Source organism: Dasypus novemcinctus, chromosome 3, assembly GCF_030445035.2.
Source record: "Dasypus novemcinctus isolate mDasNov1 chromosome 3, mDasNov1.1.hap2, whole genome shotgun sequence".
NCBI lineage: Eukaryota > Metazoa > Chordata > Mammalia > Cingulata > Dasypodidae > Dasypus > Dasypus novemcinctus.
The window spans coordinates 91,829,492-91,847,719 of NC_080675.1; the positions used below are offsets into that span (position 1 = coordinate 91,829,492).

General features: G+C 53.1%; 3 protein-coding genes across 4 annotated transcripts; 2 read left to right on the forward strand and 1 right to left on the reverse strand.

The window, feature by feature from the left end:
* Nucleotides 1-171: 171 nt before the first annotated feature.
* On the reverse strand, nucleotides 172-10,395 carry RNF31 (ring finger protein 31). The gene is made up of 21 exons (XM_004463367.5): nucleotides 10,012-10,395; nucleotides 9,775-9,921; nucleotides 9,495-9,650; nucleotides 9,187-9,246; nucleotides 9,006-9,081; nucleotides 8,226-8,403; nucleotides 7,372-7,759; nucleotides 6,924-7,214; nucleotides 6,438-6,686; nucleotides 6,144-6,329; nucleotides 5,807-6,013; nucleotides 4,353-4,526; nucleotides 4,172-4,270; nucleotides 3,993-4,082; nucleotides 2,518-2,632; nucleotides 2,287-2,405; nucleotides 1,894-2,007; nucleotides 1,681-1,738; nucleotides 886-982; nucleotides 419-587; nucleotides 172-307 (listed from the first exon to the last, which is right to left on the reverse strand). The coding sequence occupies exons 1-21, from the start codon at nucleotides 10,201-10,203 to the stop codon at nucleotides 254-256; spliced, it is 3,219 nt and encodes a 1,072-aa protein (XP_004463424.1). The 5' UTR covers nucleotides 10,204-10,395; the 3' UTR covers nucleotides 172-253.
* Nucleotides 10,396-10,487: 92 nt separating this feature from the next.
* On the forward strand, nucleotides 10,488-14,632 carry PSME2 (proteasome activator subunit 2). Its single transcript, XM_058293682.2, has 11 exons — nucleotides 10,488-11,328; nucleotides 11,653-11,685; nucleotides 12,096-12,158; nucleotides 12,422-12,508; nucleotides 12,613-12,643; nucleotides 12,730-12,827; nucleotides 13,422-13,490; nucleotides 13,763-13,830; nucleotides 13,998-14,052; nucleotides 14,334-14,420; nucleotides 14,513-14,632. The coding sequence occupies exons 1-11, from the start codon at nucleotides 11,281-11,283 to the stop codon at nucleotides 14,591-14,593; spliced, it is 720 nt and encodes a 239-aa protein (XP_058149665.1). The 5' UTR covers nucleotides 10,488-11,280; the 3' UTR covers nucleotides 14,594-14,632.
* A 1,374-nt stretch (nucleotides 14,633-16,006) lies between these two features.
* Nucleotides 16,007-18,228, forward strand: EMC9 (ER membrane protein complex subunit 9). Of its 2 annotated transcripts, none has more exons than XM_058293683.2 (6): nucleotides 16,007-16,215; nucleotides 16,330-16,543; nucleotides 16,660-16,736; nucleotides 17,583-17,652; nucleotides 17,742-17,836; nucleotides 18,003-18,228. In XM_058293683.2, the coding sequence occupies exons 2-6, from the start codon at nucleotides 16,346-16,348 to the stop codon at nucleotides 18,181-18,183; spliced, it is 621 nt and encodes a 206-aa protein (XP_058149666.1). In that variant the 5' UTR covers nucleotides 16,007-16,215; nucleotides 16,330-16,345; the 3' UTR covers nucleotides 18,184-18,228. The 2 variants fall into 2 exon arrangements, with proteins under 2 accessions (XP_058149666.1, XP_058149667.1); XM_058293684.2 differs by having other exon boundaries at nucleotides 16,102-16,215; nucleotides 16,334-16,543.

Here is an 18,228-nt window from a genome sequence, read left to right on the forward strand (position 1 = left end):
TCCCTTGCCCAGCCACGGTGTCGGTTCCTCCCTGGCCTGGAGTCCAGGGAGGTCAGGTGGGGGGCTAACAGGGGCCCTTCTGGTAAAGCTCTGTTTTACTCTGTTTTCCCTGGTGCCCCTAGATGGGGTGGGGGGTGGGGGACAGGAAAAAGGACCACCAAGAAGCCTGGGCAAGGAGACGCCTCTTTATTGGTGCTGGAGTTGTTCCTGAGGGAGTCGGGACACGGGCCCTCATCAGGGCCCTTGCCCTCAGCTACTTCCTTCTGCGGGGGATACTCTGTCCCAAAGGCACCTCTTCTGTCAGTTTCTGGAAAAGGAGAGAGAAGATGATGACCCTGGAAGCCTAGGGCTCAGAAACAGGTTGAACTGGAGACTTCTGCAAGGTGGGGTCGGAGGTGAGGCTGGGTAGGGGCTGCACCTGTAACAAGCGGGCATGGTAGGCAGCGGGATCTTCGCCGGCCGTTGGCTGAGGGCGCATGTGCAGGTAGCGCTCAGTGGCCATCTCCAGTTCTTCCACCTCATACAGGTTGGCTGGGTCCAGTGAGTGGGCATTGATGAGGCTCACAAGATACTCTTTGTAGTGTGCCCTGGGAAGATGAGGGGGCAACAGATCGAGTCTTTTGTTTGACTAATAGTTCTTGGGCACTGAGACAGTCATGAACAAGACAGACAACCTGTGCCTGTTGCCCTTTGCCTCTGCAGGCACAGCCCACCTGTGCACACTGCCTGCTAGTTTGTACCTATCCATGCACTGGCCCAGAGAACCCCTTCCCTCCCACCCCCTGCAGGACCTGCTGCTCCCAGAGACCCACTCCTCTGCCTGGCACACCCTTGCCACTATCCCCCCTCCCCAACACCATGCTCCAGGCCCTGCCTGGCACTCACTGGCAGAGGCCGGCATAGCCAGCTGGGGTCTCCTTGCCACAAGCTTCGTCCCTGAGCCCGTTGGGAACCTCTTTCTGCTCCATCACTCGGCAGCCACCTAACCGTAAAGGAAGGAAGGCAACCCTTGTCGGAGGAGGCCAATGACTCTGAAGCCCAAAGAGAATCAGGACACCTGGGGAGGCAGGGGGAGGAGCCTCCAGGGAGAGGCCTGAGAACAAGAAGCCTAGCTCTAACAGTGGTGGTGGGGTGCTTAGAGATGCCACTGGCTGCAGACCAACCCAGACTTAGCCGAGCTGGCTTTTGGTTCATAGTTACATACTTCTTTGAGACAGCTCTTTTGGTTATTTAGCTCTCACAAAGTTACTCTGTGAGGGTCTCACCTCTATCTAATTTAGAGATGCGAAAGGTTAGAACTTTGTGTAACATCTTTCTGTAGCCCTCATGAAACCTAAAATAGCATCCTATAACAAGTTTCATTAGATACTATGTTCGTTAATGAATCATTATCATTTGGGAATGGAAGGAAAGAATTAGGATTGAGGGCATCATGAGTGCCAAACACTACAATGTAGTCTGATATAAAATAGCTTAGCTGCAAGATGGTATTGCCTCCATTTTCCAGAGAAAGGAACAAGGTCTTGGGAGGTTAGTTAAGGTGCCAAGGGACCTACAACTAAGCAAAGGCGGGCTTTGAGCCCACATCTGATCCCAGACCCAGGGATCAGATCACCCGCCACATGCAATGGGTGCCCAGCACTCCATCGCCCCTTCCCAAAGGCTTGTGCTGACACTTACCTCCAGGAACTGCCCTGGCCCCAGCTGGAGGCTCTGTATTAAACATGATATTGTTGTCCTAAGGAGGAACAGAGAAACAGATGAGCAATATGTTCTTTGAGGCCAGCCTCTGTCGCATTTCCTAGCGGAGGGCCTCCTCCCTTCTTGTCCACCTTGGGCCTGCCCCCTCTTTCTGGGCAACATATAAACCCAGCCAGGCTGACCACCTCTGACCTGGAGCAGCCTCTGGAGCCGAAGAGCAGGCCAGTCCCGCAGGTAGAAGAGGCAATCTCGGGGGTGGTGGCCGTGCAGGGACTTTCTCACCCGGCAGTTAGGGTCTGGACATTTCTGGAGGAAATGGAGACCGTTTGGGATCCCAACAGATGAAGACTGTTGAGGTCCTGGTCTCTTAGGACCCCTGTGTGAGGGGCATGGAGTTGGGGGGAGATGGAGACATTAGAGGGTCAGGACCAAGCAAAGGAGAAGAGGAGGCAAACAGAACTACTTTACATCACATGGACCACCTCATCTCTTCCCCTGGACCACTCCTCTATGGCCTCTGCCCCCAAACCCGATGGTAACCTCCCACCCCCTTCTATCCCTTCCATCCCCATTCTCTGGGCTTACGTTCTTGGCGTAAAAGGCATTGTAACAGCCACTGCAGAACTGGTGGCGGCACTGGGTACAGTCAAAGTGCATGCAGCCTCCTCGGGCCAGTGCATAGGAGAACTTGCAATTAGGGCAGTCTGCAAGGAACAGCAGGTCAGGGCTGGGGCTGCCACTGCTCCTCAAGGCCCTCAAGAGAGCCACTGGCAATGACAGACTACTGGACCAGCTGGCGAAGAGAGGCAGCCTTACCTATGCCATTTTCCTGAAGATACATTGCTAGGCCCTGAGCCTGGTATTCTGGGTCATTGGTGCGTTTCCAGCTCTGGAACTCCTCGCAACTCCGGCCTCGGTGCTGCTCTTCCCACTGCCAGAAGGAAAGCAGGCTTCATGTGGAAGCTCTATCCCAGGCCGCAGACCTTCTTGCAGGCCTCTTCACTCACATCCAGTGGAGTCTAGCCTAGTTCATTTCACCATCATCACGCTTTGCTCAAATCCCAAACCAAGGATCCATCCTTGTTCATTTGTTTCCTCATACCGCCTTGTACTCCTCGGCAAGACCTGTTGTTTCTGCCCGCCAAGCCCATCTCATTCCTACCCTCTTCTTCCTCATCTCTACTGCTGCCATCTCACCCCAGGCCATGAGAAGGCTTGCCCCAATCACTTGCCTGGGCTGCTAGTCTTTCCACTCCCACTCCTGCTCCCCTACAGTGCATTTTCCACATCACAGCCTTTAAAAATGCAAGCCAGGTAGCCTTGATGGTATTTGGTAATGGTCTAGTTTTGAGGTTTGGTTGTAGGGCTTCAGGCACTCACTTTATCTCCATGTTTCATAATATAGATGAGGTGGGGTTTTTTGGTATTGAATATCAAGCTTCTTAGAAGGTAAACGAAACAGTATCACCCCTCTCCTAGTCTTAGAATGAAAGGCAGATACCTCCCTCACTTGGCCTCTGGGCCTACGCTGACCTGATAGCTTGGTCCTCTGCCAGATCCTGCCATTCTTAACCTTGCTCTTGAAGTTCCAGCCACACAACCCTCCTTCCTGTTTTTCCATTTGTTTTTGTTCTGTCCCAAATACCCTTTGCATGGCTGGCTTCTTCTTTTTTTAAATAAAAACGATGCTATACTTTTAAAGATGCTTTAGATTACATAAATGTTACATAAAAAATATGAGGGATTCCCATATTATCTCCTGCCCCCCACCATACATACACTTTCCCCATTAACAACATCCTTCATTAGTGTGGTACGTTTGTTATGATTTACGAACACATACTGAACACTGCTACTAACTGTGGCCTATAGTTTACATTATGGTTTAGTTTGTGCCACACAATTTTATAGGCTTTGACAAATGCTTCTTAACCTTCAGGCCTGAGCTTAAAAAAAATATTAGAGAAGACTCATCTGACCTTTCTGTCCTAAGTCGGTCCATTCTGTTCTTCCTCATCTCAGATTCCTGTGTTCTTCATTGAACTGACACCTAGGGATAACTATTTTCTCCCCGCTCTCCCTTGCTGCCTTCCTTTCCTTTCTTTCCTGCACCTACCTCTTCTTTTACTTCTTCCTTTCCTTCCTTTTCTTTGGCCAGTCTCCCTGAGTAGTCTGTAAACTCTCTGAACTTAGAAATCATGTCTGTTTTGTTCTCCAATGCACCCCTAGAGACTAACACAGTACCTGTCAGTAGCTCAGCAAGTACTTCTGAAAGGACACATGTGACCCACCTGGCGCTTACAGCGCACACAGAAGGTCTGTTGACACTGGGGACATGTTGCTTCCAGCTGTTCACGCTCATATATGAAGCCAAAAGAGCACTGTGGGTCCAAGAGCATAAAGACATCTGAGCCTGACCTGACGCCACCCCACCCACCCCATAGCCAGCCCTCCTGAGCACACCACTTACCTGGGCACACCACAAGAACTTGGGGTCGCGCATCAGCACACGCTCGGTCAGCTTCTTGTGGAACAGTGCATAGGCGTCTGGCTCTAGGATCTCCCGAAGCTGGGGAGAGGATACAGGGGTAGTGGGTGGGTAGGGTGTCTGTCCAAAGCCCTGAGCACTGGAGTACTAGGGGCTATAGTACCTGGATGTCGAGGGTAGAAAAGTAGCTGAGCAACTGTGTGTCATCAGTGAGGTCAGGGCGGCCACAAGCAGGACACACCATGTCTGTGATGTGTTTCTCCTTTAAGGCGATGGTGAAATGCTGGCGGAAGCAGTCCGGACAGATGGTGCATTCGCAGGAAGTCAGGGCCTTCATCTGGAGGGTGGTGGTGGGAGGAGACAGGGGGTCAGAAGCCACGACTGCCAGGCTAGGGCAGGGGCAGCAGCCAGGCGTCTACTGAGACACCAGGATCTAACAACTGGGCAGGGATAGCATCCTCAGATGGAACAAGTTGCTAGGCAGGCAACCTAAATGTGTGAAGACAGTCTGGTAGAGGAAAACAGACAGTGGCAGGACCTAAGGTAAATGGAAAGGTACTGACCTACCTCTAAAGGCATTCCCAAATATAGTTAAAAACAAACATTTAGATGACATCCTTGAAATGACAAAACTATAGCGATGGAAAACAGATTAGGAGAGGGATGGGGCCTGGAGGGAGGGAGGTATGATGATAAAGAGGTAGCACAAGGGAGTTCCTTTGTGGTGATGGAATAGCTCTGTATCTTGATTGTGGTGGTGGATACATGAATCTATACATGGGATACAACTGCACAGAACAGGAAGCATGCATGCACACAAATACACGCAATACACGTGCGTGCGGAAACACACACAATACACATGCATGCACAGACACAAATGAAAAATGATGAAAACTGAACAAGATCTAAAGTCTAGCTAACAGTGTACCAGTGGCAATTTCTTGGTCTTGATAGATGTCACCATTTGGGGAAGGTGGGGGAAGGGTACACAGGACTCAGCTATTTTTGCAACTTCCTGTGAATCTACAATTATTTCAAGATAAGTAAAAACAAAGCAAGAAATGCAGAATCAGTCTCACTAAAAAGGACTGCAATTGGCTACAGAATTCCACCTTCTAAATCTGTAATCAGAGTAGTAAGTGAGGGCATGGGAGAAAAAAGGGGCCTGTTTCTACCAAGTGGATATCTGATGATATAAAAGAATTACTGTTAATTTGATGTGACAACGGTGTTGTAGCTATGTTTCAAAAAACACAGTTTTATCTTCTTAGAGGGACATACAAAAATATTTACAAATTATATGATGCCTGGGATTTGCTTTAAAATGATCCTGTGTGTGTTTATATAGATGAAATAAATACCGATTATGCATCAATAATGGCTGAAGCCTGGAGATGAATACACAATAAACACCTTTTCTCTACTACTCTGTGCTTGAAAACGTGTATGAGAGAACATTAACAAAAAAAAGAGGGCCGGCCTATTCCTGCCCTCCCCTTCCCAGAAGGCTTCAGGAGAACATGGGCAGCTGCACAGCTGAAGACAGGGCCAGAGGCAAGGGGTTGACAGGGACTAGATCAAGTCTAAGGCCAGGGATAGTGGACAGGGGCTTACCCGGTTGCGAGGCAGGGCCCAGCCGCACACAGCACACTCCTGGGCCAGCAAGCGGCGCAGGAAGGCCCGGTCATGGCTGTGCCTCACGGCTTCTACCACATCTCCCAAATCATAGTTCCTTGGTGTCTCCTGCAGCAGCGAGAGGGCCAGCTCTGCCCGACCCCAGCTGGGAAGTGCATAGACAGCTAAAAGCCGTCTGATCAGGCTCTGCAGTGAAATTGCAGGGGCAGAAGGGAGAAGTGACGGTCAGACCCCAGCGATCCTCCTTTGTCAGCCCCCACCTTTCCTCCACCTCTAGGTCTCTAGGTGGGCTCTTGGGCTCTTCTCTTGCTGGCACCTGCTTGTCTGGCCCGTCCCAGGATGGGGTGGGCTCAGGGCCACCATCCCAGAGGCGCTGGTGGAAGGGCTCTAGGCGCTGGCGCTGTAGCTCAGTCAGGGCCCGTGCCACATCTCCCCCGTGCTGGAACAACGCCTGCAGAGACCCCTCCTCAGGCCCAAAGCCCAAGGACTGGAGTTCCTGTACCTGTGAGTTTAGTAGAGAGAGGCAGTGAAGATGGGAAAGTAAGGAGAGTGTAAGAGACTCCAATATTTTCAACCCTCAACCCTGCCCCACCTTGAGTATAGCTGGTACCTTCCTCCTCCGGGCCCTCACACATTCTTCCACAGCTTCATCAAGATTGCCGTGACGATCCAGCCAGGCTTTCCGGGCCTCCTGACAGGAAAAGGCACCCAGCCCTGGGGCTTGCTGTGCAGCCAGGTTAGCCACCATCTCTAGCACGTAGGGCAGCTCTGAGCGCAACCACTGCAGGGGCACCTCGGTGCCTGAGTACTGCAGAGCTGAGAAGACCTCCTCTGGACTGGCGCCTGCAGCTTCTCCTTCCTAAAGCACAGACCCATCCAAACAGAGGGCCTGTCAGGAGGGGCACCTCCCACTCACCTGCAGCTTGACCCAGGATGCTGACAGTTGCTGAGCTCAGACATTCTGACATGGGAAGTGTTCAGTAAGAGGCAACTGCTTTTAATAGTGACATGTATAATGAGAACCCTTACTAATCAACTGCAGCCTCTTTCTTCCCCTACCAGATCAACCCCACCTCATCCCAGGCCCAATCCTCACCCGGATCATGATCACTAGCTGGAGACCTTTCTCCCGCATCCTGTCCTGGCGCTGCTTCTCAGAGTCCCCACAGGAACTGGGCAACGGGGCACTGAGGCATCGTGGGGGTCCAGGCTCAGGGAGTCTCTGTTCCGAAGAGCTTGCAGGAGGCTGATGGGTGTGCTGTGCTGTGCTGGGGCTGCTGGTCCGGTTGCACATAGCACACACCCAGCCAGGGCCCGAGTTGCAGAAGGTACAGTGGCTACAATACCAACTTTGCTTCTGAGGGGAGAAGATCAAAGTATCCCTCTGCTGGAAAGGCAGGATTATTTCATTGACTGGTTGGCTGAGGCTCGAGATGGAAAAAGGCAGGGGCAGGGGATGGGAGGGGATGGGATGGGATGGGATGGGCAAGAGGAGAATGGCTTGAGGTAACGAGTACAAATACAGATGATCAGGAACAGTTTACCTGAAGGGGCCGCAGACAAATACCAGCATCTGGGGAATCCACCACCAAACTGGGGGGCTGGGCCAACCGAGGTCGCTCACATATGGCACAAAGAACAGCAACTGCTTCATTCTCAAAGGTGCAGCTCTGGCAGGCCCACTGGCCCCTTGCAAGCTCAGGCTCTGGACCCCCAGCTCCTTGGGGTCCCTCGATCCCCAGTGCCAACCCTTTACAGCCTCGGGGCCGATCACAAGCCACACAGAGCACTGCCCAAGGCTCATTTAGCAGGGCACAGGCAGCACAGTGCCAGGGCAGGCGGGCACTTGCAGGATCAGGGGAAGGAAGAGAGCTGTCTCGCAGGGCCAGCAGCGAGGTCGCCTGTGGGGGCAGTGGGGCTGGAGCAGATAAGCTGTAATAGAACAGGAGATACCTTCTGTCGAGGTGAGCATTGGTGCCTGAGTCCCTCAACCCTGGGCACCCTCCATCCTCTGGCCTTGGAACCTGCTGTTCTCTCTGTGTCTGAAACACTCTCACATGCACAGCCCACACATTTAATGACAGCCTAAAATTCACTTCTTTCTGGTAGATATCCCTAACATAGGGCCTGACCTATGCTAGGTGCTTAAAAAACTGCTGACTGAGCTGACCCATCAGACTAGGTTGCATCTGCCTACTCTCCGTGAGCACACTACAATAACCTATCTTACTGTGAATGCTGCTTGCTTGATGTCATGCCTACAATACCCTTTCGGGCAGTAACTGGTTACTTGTCCTCTGTTCTATAGTCTTTAACAATGAACCCGGCACACAGTAGATCCTCAAGTAATCTTAAGTTTCTTCAATTTCATTCTGATCCAGGAGAGGCAGTCTCTCACCTGCAGTTCAGGTTGGTAGCCTGGGGTTCCAAAATCAGGGTCTGGCGGTGGTGATGGGCACGGGATGGGTGCCCATGGAAGAGACAGTCACAGGTTAGGCACAAGGTGTGTTTACAGGTCGGGCAGTGCAATGCACCTGGGGCAGAACCACAGAGGAAGCAGGGACCAGGAGTAGGACCTGGAGAACAGGAGAGAAAATCCGTCACTTTTCTGAAAAGGACCAAGTTGCATCTGAAGCTGCTGCAGAAGGGGGGCAAGCCGCAAGACTACTTTTCAACACATCTGGACCCAAGGAAACAAATGTAATCTTTTTCAAAAAGAATGTGACCAGGAAGCAGATGCGGCTCAAGCATTTGGGCACCCGCCTACCACATGGGAGGTCCTGGGTTTTGCTCTGGTACCTCCTAGAGAAGATGAGTAAAACAGCAAGCAGGCACGATGGGCTGGCGCGGTGAGCTGATGCAACAAGGAGACACAAAGAGGAAACTCAATGGAAGACACAACAAAGCAGGGAGCAGAGGTGGCTCAAGTGATTGAGCGCCTTTCTCCTACATGAGAGGTCCTGGGCTTGGTTTCCGGTGCCTCCTAAAGAGAAGATGAGCAGACACAGAGAGCACACAACAAATGGACACAAAGCAGACAGTGAACACAAACAACGAGGTGGGGGGGGGGGGAGATATATAAATCTTTTAAAAAATAATGTGACCAAGAAGATAGAGAAAGGTCCCAAGTTTCCATTATTGTGGCCTACTATCCCCATCTCCCCTGGACCAACAGTACCTATGTCTGAGGGTGTGCTGAGGGGGCCAGGAACAATCTCTTTCTGTAGGGGGATGAACTCTGAGAGCTGCAGCATCTGAGGAGACAGAGCAGAGAATGGGTAATAGTTTGGGAACAAAGAGTCCCCAGTCCCCATCCCCTTTGTTCATAGGCTCCAGATCCTCCTTCCTGCTTTTCTTACATCATTTTCAACCTTGTCTTTCAGCAGCTGCTCCAGTGCCTGCTGTTGTGGGTGAGCATTCTGCAAACAAGATAAAAGGAGTTCCCAGGTAGAGCCCTTGAACAAGGGCTTTCCTCTGCGCTCCAGTCCCCCAACACTCACAGGGAGAAGAGCAGTTTAGGGAGCTCGCAGGTAGATGGGGAGAATATACCTGCGGTTCAGCAGTGGGGGTGGGGGGGGTGGGTCCCAGACTCACTTTACTCACTTTAGAGTCAGGCTAGGTTACCTAGCCCTGATGCTTCAGCCTTCAGAACTAGAGAACATCTCACCTGCAACAGCAGGCTGAGCTCCGTCCGAAGCAGCAGAACTTCCAGTGTGACAGCAGCAACCTGATGTTTATCTGGCTCCTCCTGCCCCTCTGGGAAGCTCAGTCCGTCTGGCTGCTCCTCAGTGTAGCCATACAATCGCAGCACATCCCGACCCCCCTGCCACACATTCACAAACAGTCACGACCGCGCAGGCCCCATCTATCAATAGGGCTGGACCCCATCTCATTCGGCACAGCCCTGGCCCAATTCCCTTCTCCCCTTCAAGGTCCAGGGGTTTCACCTGCACAGCATCCACCGTGCTTCGAAAGACAGGGTTATTAAACTTCACCCCACGCCAGTACTGGGGCCTCTGAGGGCTGAGGAGGTTGCGGCCGTATTTCTCCAGGATGTTCAGGGCCGTGGACAGAGTGGTGAGGTAGTTACGGGGCTGGAAACAGGCAGAGGGTATCGCGTTGTGAACCTGGCCCCGCCCCAGGCCCTCTCCCCAGATCCCCTCCCCAGTGGGGCCGCGCCTCACCTCCCCGCGAGCGTTGCAGCGGACCAGGCGTACGGCGTCCAGCTGCAGGTAGCGGGCGGCTGGCGGCAGAGAGGAGGCCAGGAGCGGCCGGAGCTGCTCCAGGGAAAACGCCTGCCCGGAGTCCCTCCTCAGGGTGCTTGCCAGCTCCTCGCGAGCCGCCAAGAAGGTGCGCTCCTCTTCCTCCCCGGGCATCCTGACACAAGAGTCAGCCCCAGCCCCGCCCTCCGCGGGGACCCCGCACGGGCTGCGCGCGGGCTGAGCGCCGCACCTGCCGTCCGGGGTCCCGCTCTGCGGCCCGCTGTGGTCCGCGCAGCCGCCCCGGTCACTCAGGCCTCGGTCACTCGTCAGCCCCGGGACCCAGGCCAGGGTTAGCCGAGAACAGGAAATACTAGGGGAGGGGGCGGGACTGCGACCCGGTAGCAGGGGAAGGGGAAGGGTTTAAGGGGAAAGAGAGCAGGAAGCCAGGGGGCGCGTCCAAGAAGAGGCCGGGTCCCAACCAATGAGAAGGGCGCACGGGCTCCGGTTCGTCCCCCGGCGCGTCCCGGCTCTGTTTTCCCCTTTCGAGAGCTCTTTCCCGGCCCTCCTCCAGGCGGGCGCCACCCCTTCCCGGAGAGCCCCGGGCGCGCGGTTAGCCCCTTCCTGCAATGCCGTCCCCTCTCTCTCCGGACCGGTCTGCCATGCTGCGGTCCCGCCAGGAAAGTCCTGCCCTGCCGGGGGCCCCGATGGCGGCTGGCCCCGCTCCCGCTCCAGAGAGTCCCGCCCCCTCTCCGGTCGGTCCTGAAGGCAGGCGTCCTCCCGGGGGAAGCCCCTCGACCGCTCCCTCCCTATGCCGCTCGCCCTTCCTCGTCCCAAGGCCTCCTTCCGACTGCCCCTTTCGTGCGCTCGGATCCCTCTCGGACCCTCCCCGCCGCCGGGCGTTCTCCCGGGAGCCCCACACGGGACAGCCCCTGTGCCCTATCCCCGCCCCTCTCGCCCCAGGACGTCTCGGGCCCCTCGCTGCAGGCCCCGCCCCCCCACCGGGGACAGCCCCGGTTCCAGTCCCCGCCGTCCCTTGGACAGCCCCTGGGCTTGTGAGCAAGCCCGCACAGCCTCTCCTAGCCGCCAGTGGCCGGGAAAGGCTGAGGGGCTCCCTCCGCTTTGGGGCTGGCCGGGGGGAGGGGGGGAAAGAGGAAAGGGGCGGGGTTGAGGGGGGCGGGCCTGGACCTGGGGAGTGAAAGCGAAAGCCCTGGCGGCGAGCCGGGAGACCGGAGATCAAGTCCCTGGAGCAGCATGGCCAAGCCCTGTGGGGTCCGACTGAGCGGCGAGGCCCGCAAACAGGTAATGAAGGACTAGGAAGGTAGGAAGGGGTAGGAGAGCCCGCCAGCACGGATGCAAAGCTGGGTGCTCCGGGGGGACCGAGGCCGCGCCACAAAACAGCCCTAACCCCTTTCTTTAGTGCTTTCACTTCTGCCTGGGGATTCCCAGATTCCTGCCCTCTGGCCAGTCGCTGCACAGAGCCAGGACCTCCAGGGAAAACTGGCCTGGGGTGGGAAAGGCCGGAGACACAGTTGGAGGAACGCCCGGTTGGGTGGGTGGGTGGGTGGATCTTACTCTTGATAATTGAAACCCTTAACCAACATCCGGGCACTGCTCTCTGTGCAGGTGGATGTCTTCAGGCAGAATCTCTTCCAGGAGGTAAGGCTCTTTGGACCCAGAATCTTAGACCAATAAATGAGGATTACTCAGAGTATCCTGTTTACCTTATCAAGCCACCATCTAGGATGACCTGCTAATTTTTTTCCCGAACTCCTGATTATTGGCCTCTACTTTTAATCTGCCACGTTTAAGACCCATCCCTCTTCTGCCACTTCCCCTCCCCTCTTGTTGTAAAGGGAAAAGCCATGGCCCCGGTACAACAGCCCTGACCTTGGTTCTGCCACTTACCAGCTCTGGCAAATCCCTTCACTTTTTGGGCCTCCAGTTTCCACATTTGTTTTAAGTCTTAGACTCATTGATTTCCAAGGGCCCTTCCCACTCGACTTCTCAGACATCTCTTTGAGCCACTTGGAGTGGCTTCTGTTACACTCTTGCCATGTAAACCACAGGCTGAAGAATTCCTCTACAGATTCTTGCCACAGAAAATCATATACCTGAATCAACTCTTGAAAGTGAGTAGTGTGGACCCCGGCTCCCACCCTATCCGTGGCCTCACTCCCCTCCACCCACCCTCCCTAGCTAAATAGTTGGGCTCAGCACCCAGAGAACAGTTGAGAATGGTGGATTGGGACTGTTACATTGGTGTGAGACCTGAGCCTACGTGGGGAGGGAGAGGTAGGGAAGTAGGGAAGGATGAGCAGAGGGAAGGCTGGGACTTAGGATGTAGGCCTGAGGGGAAGGGGCTGGGTAGCCTTTGATGGTGAGCTCTGTGCAGGAAAATTCCTTCAATGTGGCTGACCTGACCTCCCTCCGGGCACCACTGGACATTCCCATCCCAGATCCCCCACCCAAGGATGATGAGGTGAGACACTCAGGGTGCAGGGCTCAGACCATAAATGTGATGGGAGGTGATGGCCCTCTAACCTTCATGACTTTTCTAAAGCTATTTCTCCTTTTTTGCCTCAGATGGAAACAGATAAGCAGGAGAAGAAAGATGGTAAGGGAGGAAGGGGTGCCTAGGGAAGAAAAAATGGCGTTTTGACTGCTAAATGACAAAGAGCCTGAGTCCCCTCTTTCTCACAGTCCCTAAGTGCGGCTTCCTCCCTGGGAATGAGAAGGTCCAGGCCCTCCTTGCTCTAGTTAAGCCAGAAGTCTGGACTCTGAAAGAGAAGTGCATTCTGGTAAGCCTGCAAACTGGGGGAAGGGGAAAGAGGAGACAAGCAAGGCCAGGCCCTGGCCTCCTTCAGAAATACAAGTCCTTCATTCTGGGACCTGGTCCCAGAACTTCCTTTTGTGCTTTGGCTTAGATCTCCTTTGGTTTCATCTTCATTCTGCTGGATTTCTGGTATCACAGTGGTACCCCTGAAATCATAGACTGTGCTATACAGTTATCTCTATAACCTCAGAACCTACTGCTGTCCTAGGTATACAGTGGAAGTGGTATACAGTGAGTAGCTTAAAAGCTTGGGCACTTCAGGGAGAATGCCTGGTTTTAAATCACTTATCTAGCTGGTTACCTTGAGTAAGTCATTTAGACTCTCTGTGACTCAGTTTCTCATCTGTTAAACGGGTACAAAAGAATACATACCTTTAAAAGAAAAAAGAGTATATACCTTGAAAGATTATTGAGGAGTAAATAAGCTAAATAGCACATAGTACAGTGCCTTGCACAGAATAAGTGCTCAGTTAAATGTAGCTATTATCAGGAAGTGGCAGTAGTAGGAAGCACCCAGTAAATTTGTTAAATGACTCCTACATGATACCTTTTAATATAGGTTATCACATGGATCCAGCATCTGATCCCTAAGATTGAGGATGGAAATGATTTTGGGGTGGCAATCCAGGTAAGAAAAAGGGTGAGTGAGGACGGTGAGAATGGGAAGAGACTTGGGAAATGAGGGATAGGAACTAGACAACAACTAGGAGGAGGAGGGAGATGGTAGGTGAAGTAGGGAGAAGATTGTATTTTCTTTGCCTCCCATCTTTTTTTTTTTTTTTAAAGAAGGTACGGGAGATTGAACCCGGGGAGATTGAACCCGGGACCTCATAAGTGGGAAGCAAGCACTCAATCACTGAGCTACACCCACTCCCCCTCCCATCTCTTTTGTCACCACAGGAGAAAGTGCTGGAGAGGGTGAATGCAGTCAAGACCAAAGTAGAAGCCTTCCAGACAACCATCTCCAAGTGAGGGCAACTGGATGGCTTGTAGGGAGGGTTGCAGGGAAATGGCTTTGGGAGCCCCAAGGCTGGGTTGTTCCATTAGGATGATGGGAGACTTTGGGGAGGATTCGAGGAGGGAGTACACCTCCCTAAATGCCCATTCCTGTGGTCACTCTCCTTGCTTCTGGCAGGTATTTCTCAGAACGTGGGGATGCTGTAGCCAAGGCCTCCAAGGAGACCCATGTGGTGAGTGGATGGTCCAACAGCCTGGAGGCTAGCTGGGGGTGGGAATGGGGAGAGGGAGAATGAGATCCTCCTTGTCCTGTTAATGACCTTCAAGCTGTGGAGAACATCAAACCAAAAGCATTCCCTAGAAAAGCTAATTTAGGCTTCTAAAGCCTATTTTTCTCTACTTGTTCCTGTGGGATCCCATTTCATTTTCAAGTTACCTGTTGCCTCTGTGAGGAAACCAGACTAATGTCCCAACCTCCCACGGGGCTGACTCAGCTTTGCCTCCCACATCCCAGATGGATTACCGGGCCCTGGTACACGAGCGAGATGAGGCGGCCTATGGGGAGCTCAGGGCCATGGTGCTGGACCTGAGGTCCTTCTATGTGAGTGTGGAGTAAGCCCCTAAGGGAGGTGGAAGAGGGGACAAGAAGAAAGGTCAAGAACCTGACTACTGCCTCTCTGGACTTTTCCTCAGGCTGAGCTTTATCATATCATCAGCAGCAACCTGGAGAAAATTGTCAACCCAAAGGGTGAGGAGAAGCCATCCATGTACTGAGCCTGGGACTAGAAGGGAAATAAATGACTTCCTACTCTATGGGGTTCACCTCTGGTGTGTGTGACTCAATCATAATGCATTTATTGAATGCTCCTAGTGTCCAGATACTATATATATATATGTGGTGGGGGTGGGAGTAGGACCAGGAAAGCAAAGATGAATTAGATGCCTGTCCTGTTCTTATGGAGGTTGTCCTAAAGAACAGGGGCAAAATTGTCCTATGCTATGACAGCCATGCAGAAAACCCATATTTCACAAAGGAGTCTCATGAATGCTTCATTGAAGAGATGGCATTTGGGCCGAATCCTCATAGCAGGGGTTCTTAACCTTTTTTTCTCATGGATCCCTTTACCAGTCAGGTAAAAACTACAGACCTTTGCTTAGTCCATACTGTACTGTGTATTATTTAATAAATGTCACACCCACACCAATGTTTTTTTGAATTTCCAGTTCAAGCTCACAGACTCTTGAAAATCCCTGGTTAAAAACTCCTGCCTTATAGGAATCATCAGGTTGTGAACGAAGGGAGAGCTCTGTGGCTGAGGTGTGGGACTGAAGAAAGGTACTAGTTCTCCTCATTAGAGAAGGCCCAGAGCAGGCCTGGAGGGAGAATTAGAGTTTCACTGGGAGAATTATGGTTGAGTAGTTGGACCCCTTCTCAAGGGCTGGAGGAGAAAGAAATTACACCACAGAGCATAGGAGAAGGATGGATCTGTATGTTTTTCTTTTTGTTCTTTTTTCCCCTCCAGCCAATGGTGGTCTTTATCACCACTTTTTGAGATTCAGCCCTGGGCAGGTGGTGGAGGCAAGGGATCCTTTACTATGGTCTTTGCTATGAACTCCACGGGGTTGTTCAGAAATTGAGGGCCTTACCCTGTTTTTAAATGTGGGATAAGATTGTACTGCATAGTACTTAATAGTTTGAAAATCCGCCCCGAGACGCTTTCCGTCCTTAAAGCACCAACGGCAGCAGATACTACATTAAGGAGCCCAAAAGCCAGGTAAATTGTAGTCGCTAAAATAACACGGCTCTTAAGAAATAACGCTGGTCTAGAGTACAGATCTACTTATTCCCTAACTGTAGCGAAGTGGTCCGCTTGGTTCCCACGGCCGAAGAGCCACTGCTCGGGTCCACCCAGCGCGTATTGCGCACTCCGCCCCTGGTTCTGCTGGACCTATGGGGACGGCGGGTACATGTAACAGACAAAGCCCTCGGGCAATGGAGGGCTGAAGACGGGTAGCTTAGCCAATAAGGGAGCGGGTAGGCCTTCTCCATTGACAACTGTGGGATCTTTCCAGTACGTTGGAGACAAAGGCGGGGCAAAGTTTGAGCGCGGCTGTTGATTGGACGAAGTGAGACCTCTAAGACCTATCAAAGAGCATCACATGGGCGGGTCTCCAGAAGTCGGTCCAGTTTGGAGCAGCCCGCGAGAGGTCGCTGCTAAGGCGCGGTTCCGCTCTCGCCCACTGAGGGAATGGGAGGGCGGAGCTCGGTGTCTGCGGATGCAATCGGGACCTCCTTCTGGGCCGGGCCCGGCCGGGTCGGAGATGGGCCCCGGGGTTGAGGTCGCCCGGATCGGCCCGTTGCCTTCGAACCGAGTCAGAGTCAGCGTCTAATCTAAGTGAGGGGGCGCGGGGGTGGGAGGCGGTGGCCACCGACAGCGGTGGGGCGATGGAGGGAGCTGCGCGGTCGCAAGCTGGGGAAGCGGCACTAATAGGGCTTGCTGCGTCCTCAGGCAGGCCCCGCTCGCCATGGGGGAGGTGGAGCTCTCGGCCCGGGCCTACGTGAAGATGTGCCTGCACGCCGCCCGGTACCCGCACGCCGCGGTCAACGGGCTGTTGCTGGCCCCCGCGCCGCGGTCCGGGGAATGTCTGTGCCTCACCGACTGTGTGCCCCTGTTCCACAGCCACCTGGCCCTGTCTGTCATGCTGGAGGTCGCCCTCAACCAGGTGCCGCCGCTGGACCCCCACTGAGCACCCCAAACATTCCTAGCCCATACCCACCTCTGGCCCCTCATCTACAGGGCCGGCTGCACGGTTTACTCTTGACCCCTTTCTTGTGGCAGGTGGATGTGTGGGCAGCGCAGGGCGGTCTGGTGGTGGCCGGGTACTACCATGCCAACGCAGCTCTGGCCGACCAGAGGTGAGTGGCGTAGCCAGAGGCAAAGGGATTTGGGAAGTGGAGTCAGGACACCCAAGGTCATTTCTTGCATCTTTCGTTTATTGAATACTTAGGGGCAGGGGCTGTATTCCAGATACAGTGCTAGGCACTGGAGTGAGGAAATAGAAAGATACCTATTCTCCAGGCTTTGCGGGTAAGGGTGGGGAGGACAATTGTGTATAAGTGAGAACAGACTGACAATTGCTTTAACTCAGGTGCCCCCCAAGTGCTGAGAAAACAGACGAAGCATATATACAGAAAAAAGTTGATTACATTAACATGTGTATGGATCAAGTTACGTGTCCTGTTCTGCAATTTTCTCCCCCCCCTCACTTTATAAATATTTGATCTCTTTACATCTCTACACAGAGATCTACCTTACTTTAACAGCCATGTAGTATCAATATGGATGTGCCATGATTTATTTAATGTCTTACATTAAACATTGAGGCTGTTGCCAATTTTTTTACTACATTATAGATGCTGTCCTATCATAGTAAATTCTTTGTAACTGGAATTTTGAGTCAGCATATTGTATAGTATACAGTTTCAATTTGGATGGTTATGCCAAATTATTCTCCAAAAAGACCACCTTTGATGGTTTCACCAGCAGAGTCTGAGCACCTTTTTCCCCACAGCACTCAAACATCAGGCAGACATGTATCAGGCAGGCCTCACCCACCCCACATCCCACACCCCCACCCCAGGCTAGCTATAGGGAAAGGCCACAACTGTACCCACACCTCCAAGACCTGGGAGGCCCAGCTTGGATGGACAGGGGTCTATTCACAGTTAGCTTTTCACTCATCTGATCTTACCTCTACACAGCCCCGGGCCCCTGGCCTTGAAAATCGCTGGGCGAATTGCCGAATTCTTCCCTGAATCAGTACTCATCATGGTGAGGCTTGGGGTTCCGGTGGGGAGAGCTGGGGAGAAAGTAGGGAAGGGGACCCTGGAAACCCCACTTATCCTTCCTTGTCCACCCAGCTGGATAATCAAAAACTGGTGCCTCAGCCTCGTGTGCCCCCAGTCATTGTCCTGGAGAACCATGGTTCCCGCTGGGCCCTCAAGGACAAAAATTTGTGAGTGCCCCACTCCCTTTACCTGTTATTGGAAGCCCAAGGCTCTTGGGCCTCCTCTGTTCCTGGTCCTGTTCCAAGGATCTTTCTTTAGACCCTACCTTTGTCAAGTTCTGTGTCTGGCCCTATTGCCCGCTGAGTTTGATGTCCATGGGGGTTACTATTTCAGAGTGATGTGGAGGGACTGGGAAGAGTCACGGCAGATGGTAGGAGCACTGCTGGAGGGCCGGGCCCACCAGCACCTTGTGGACTTTGATGCCCACCTCGACGACATCCGGCAGGACTGGACCAACGAGCAGCTCAACGCTCAAATTACTCAGTGGGTTGGTCCTACCAATGGAAATGCCTGAGCCAGGGACAGGGGGACCAGGATCCAATAAAGAAACTTGGGCTAA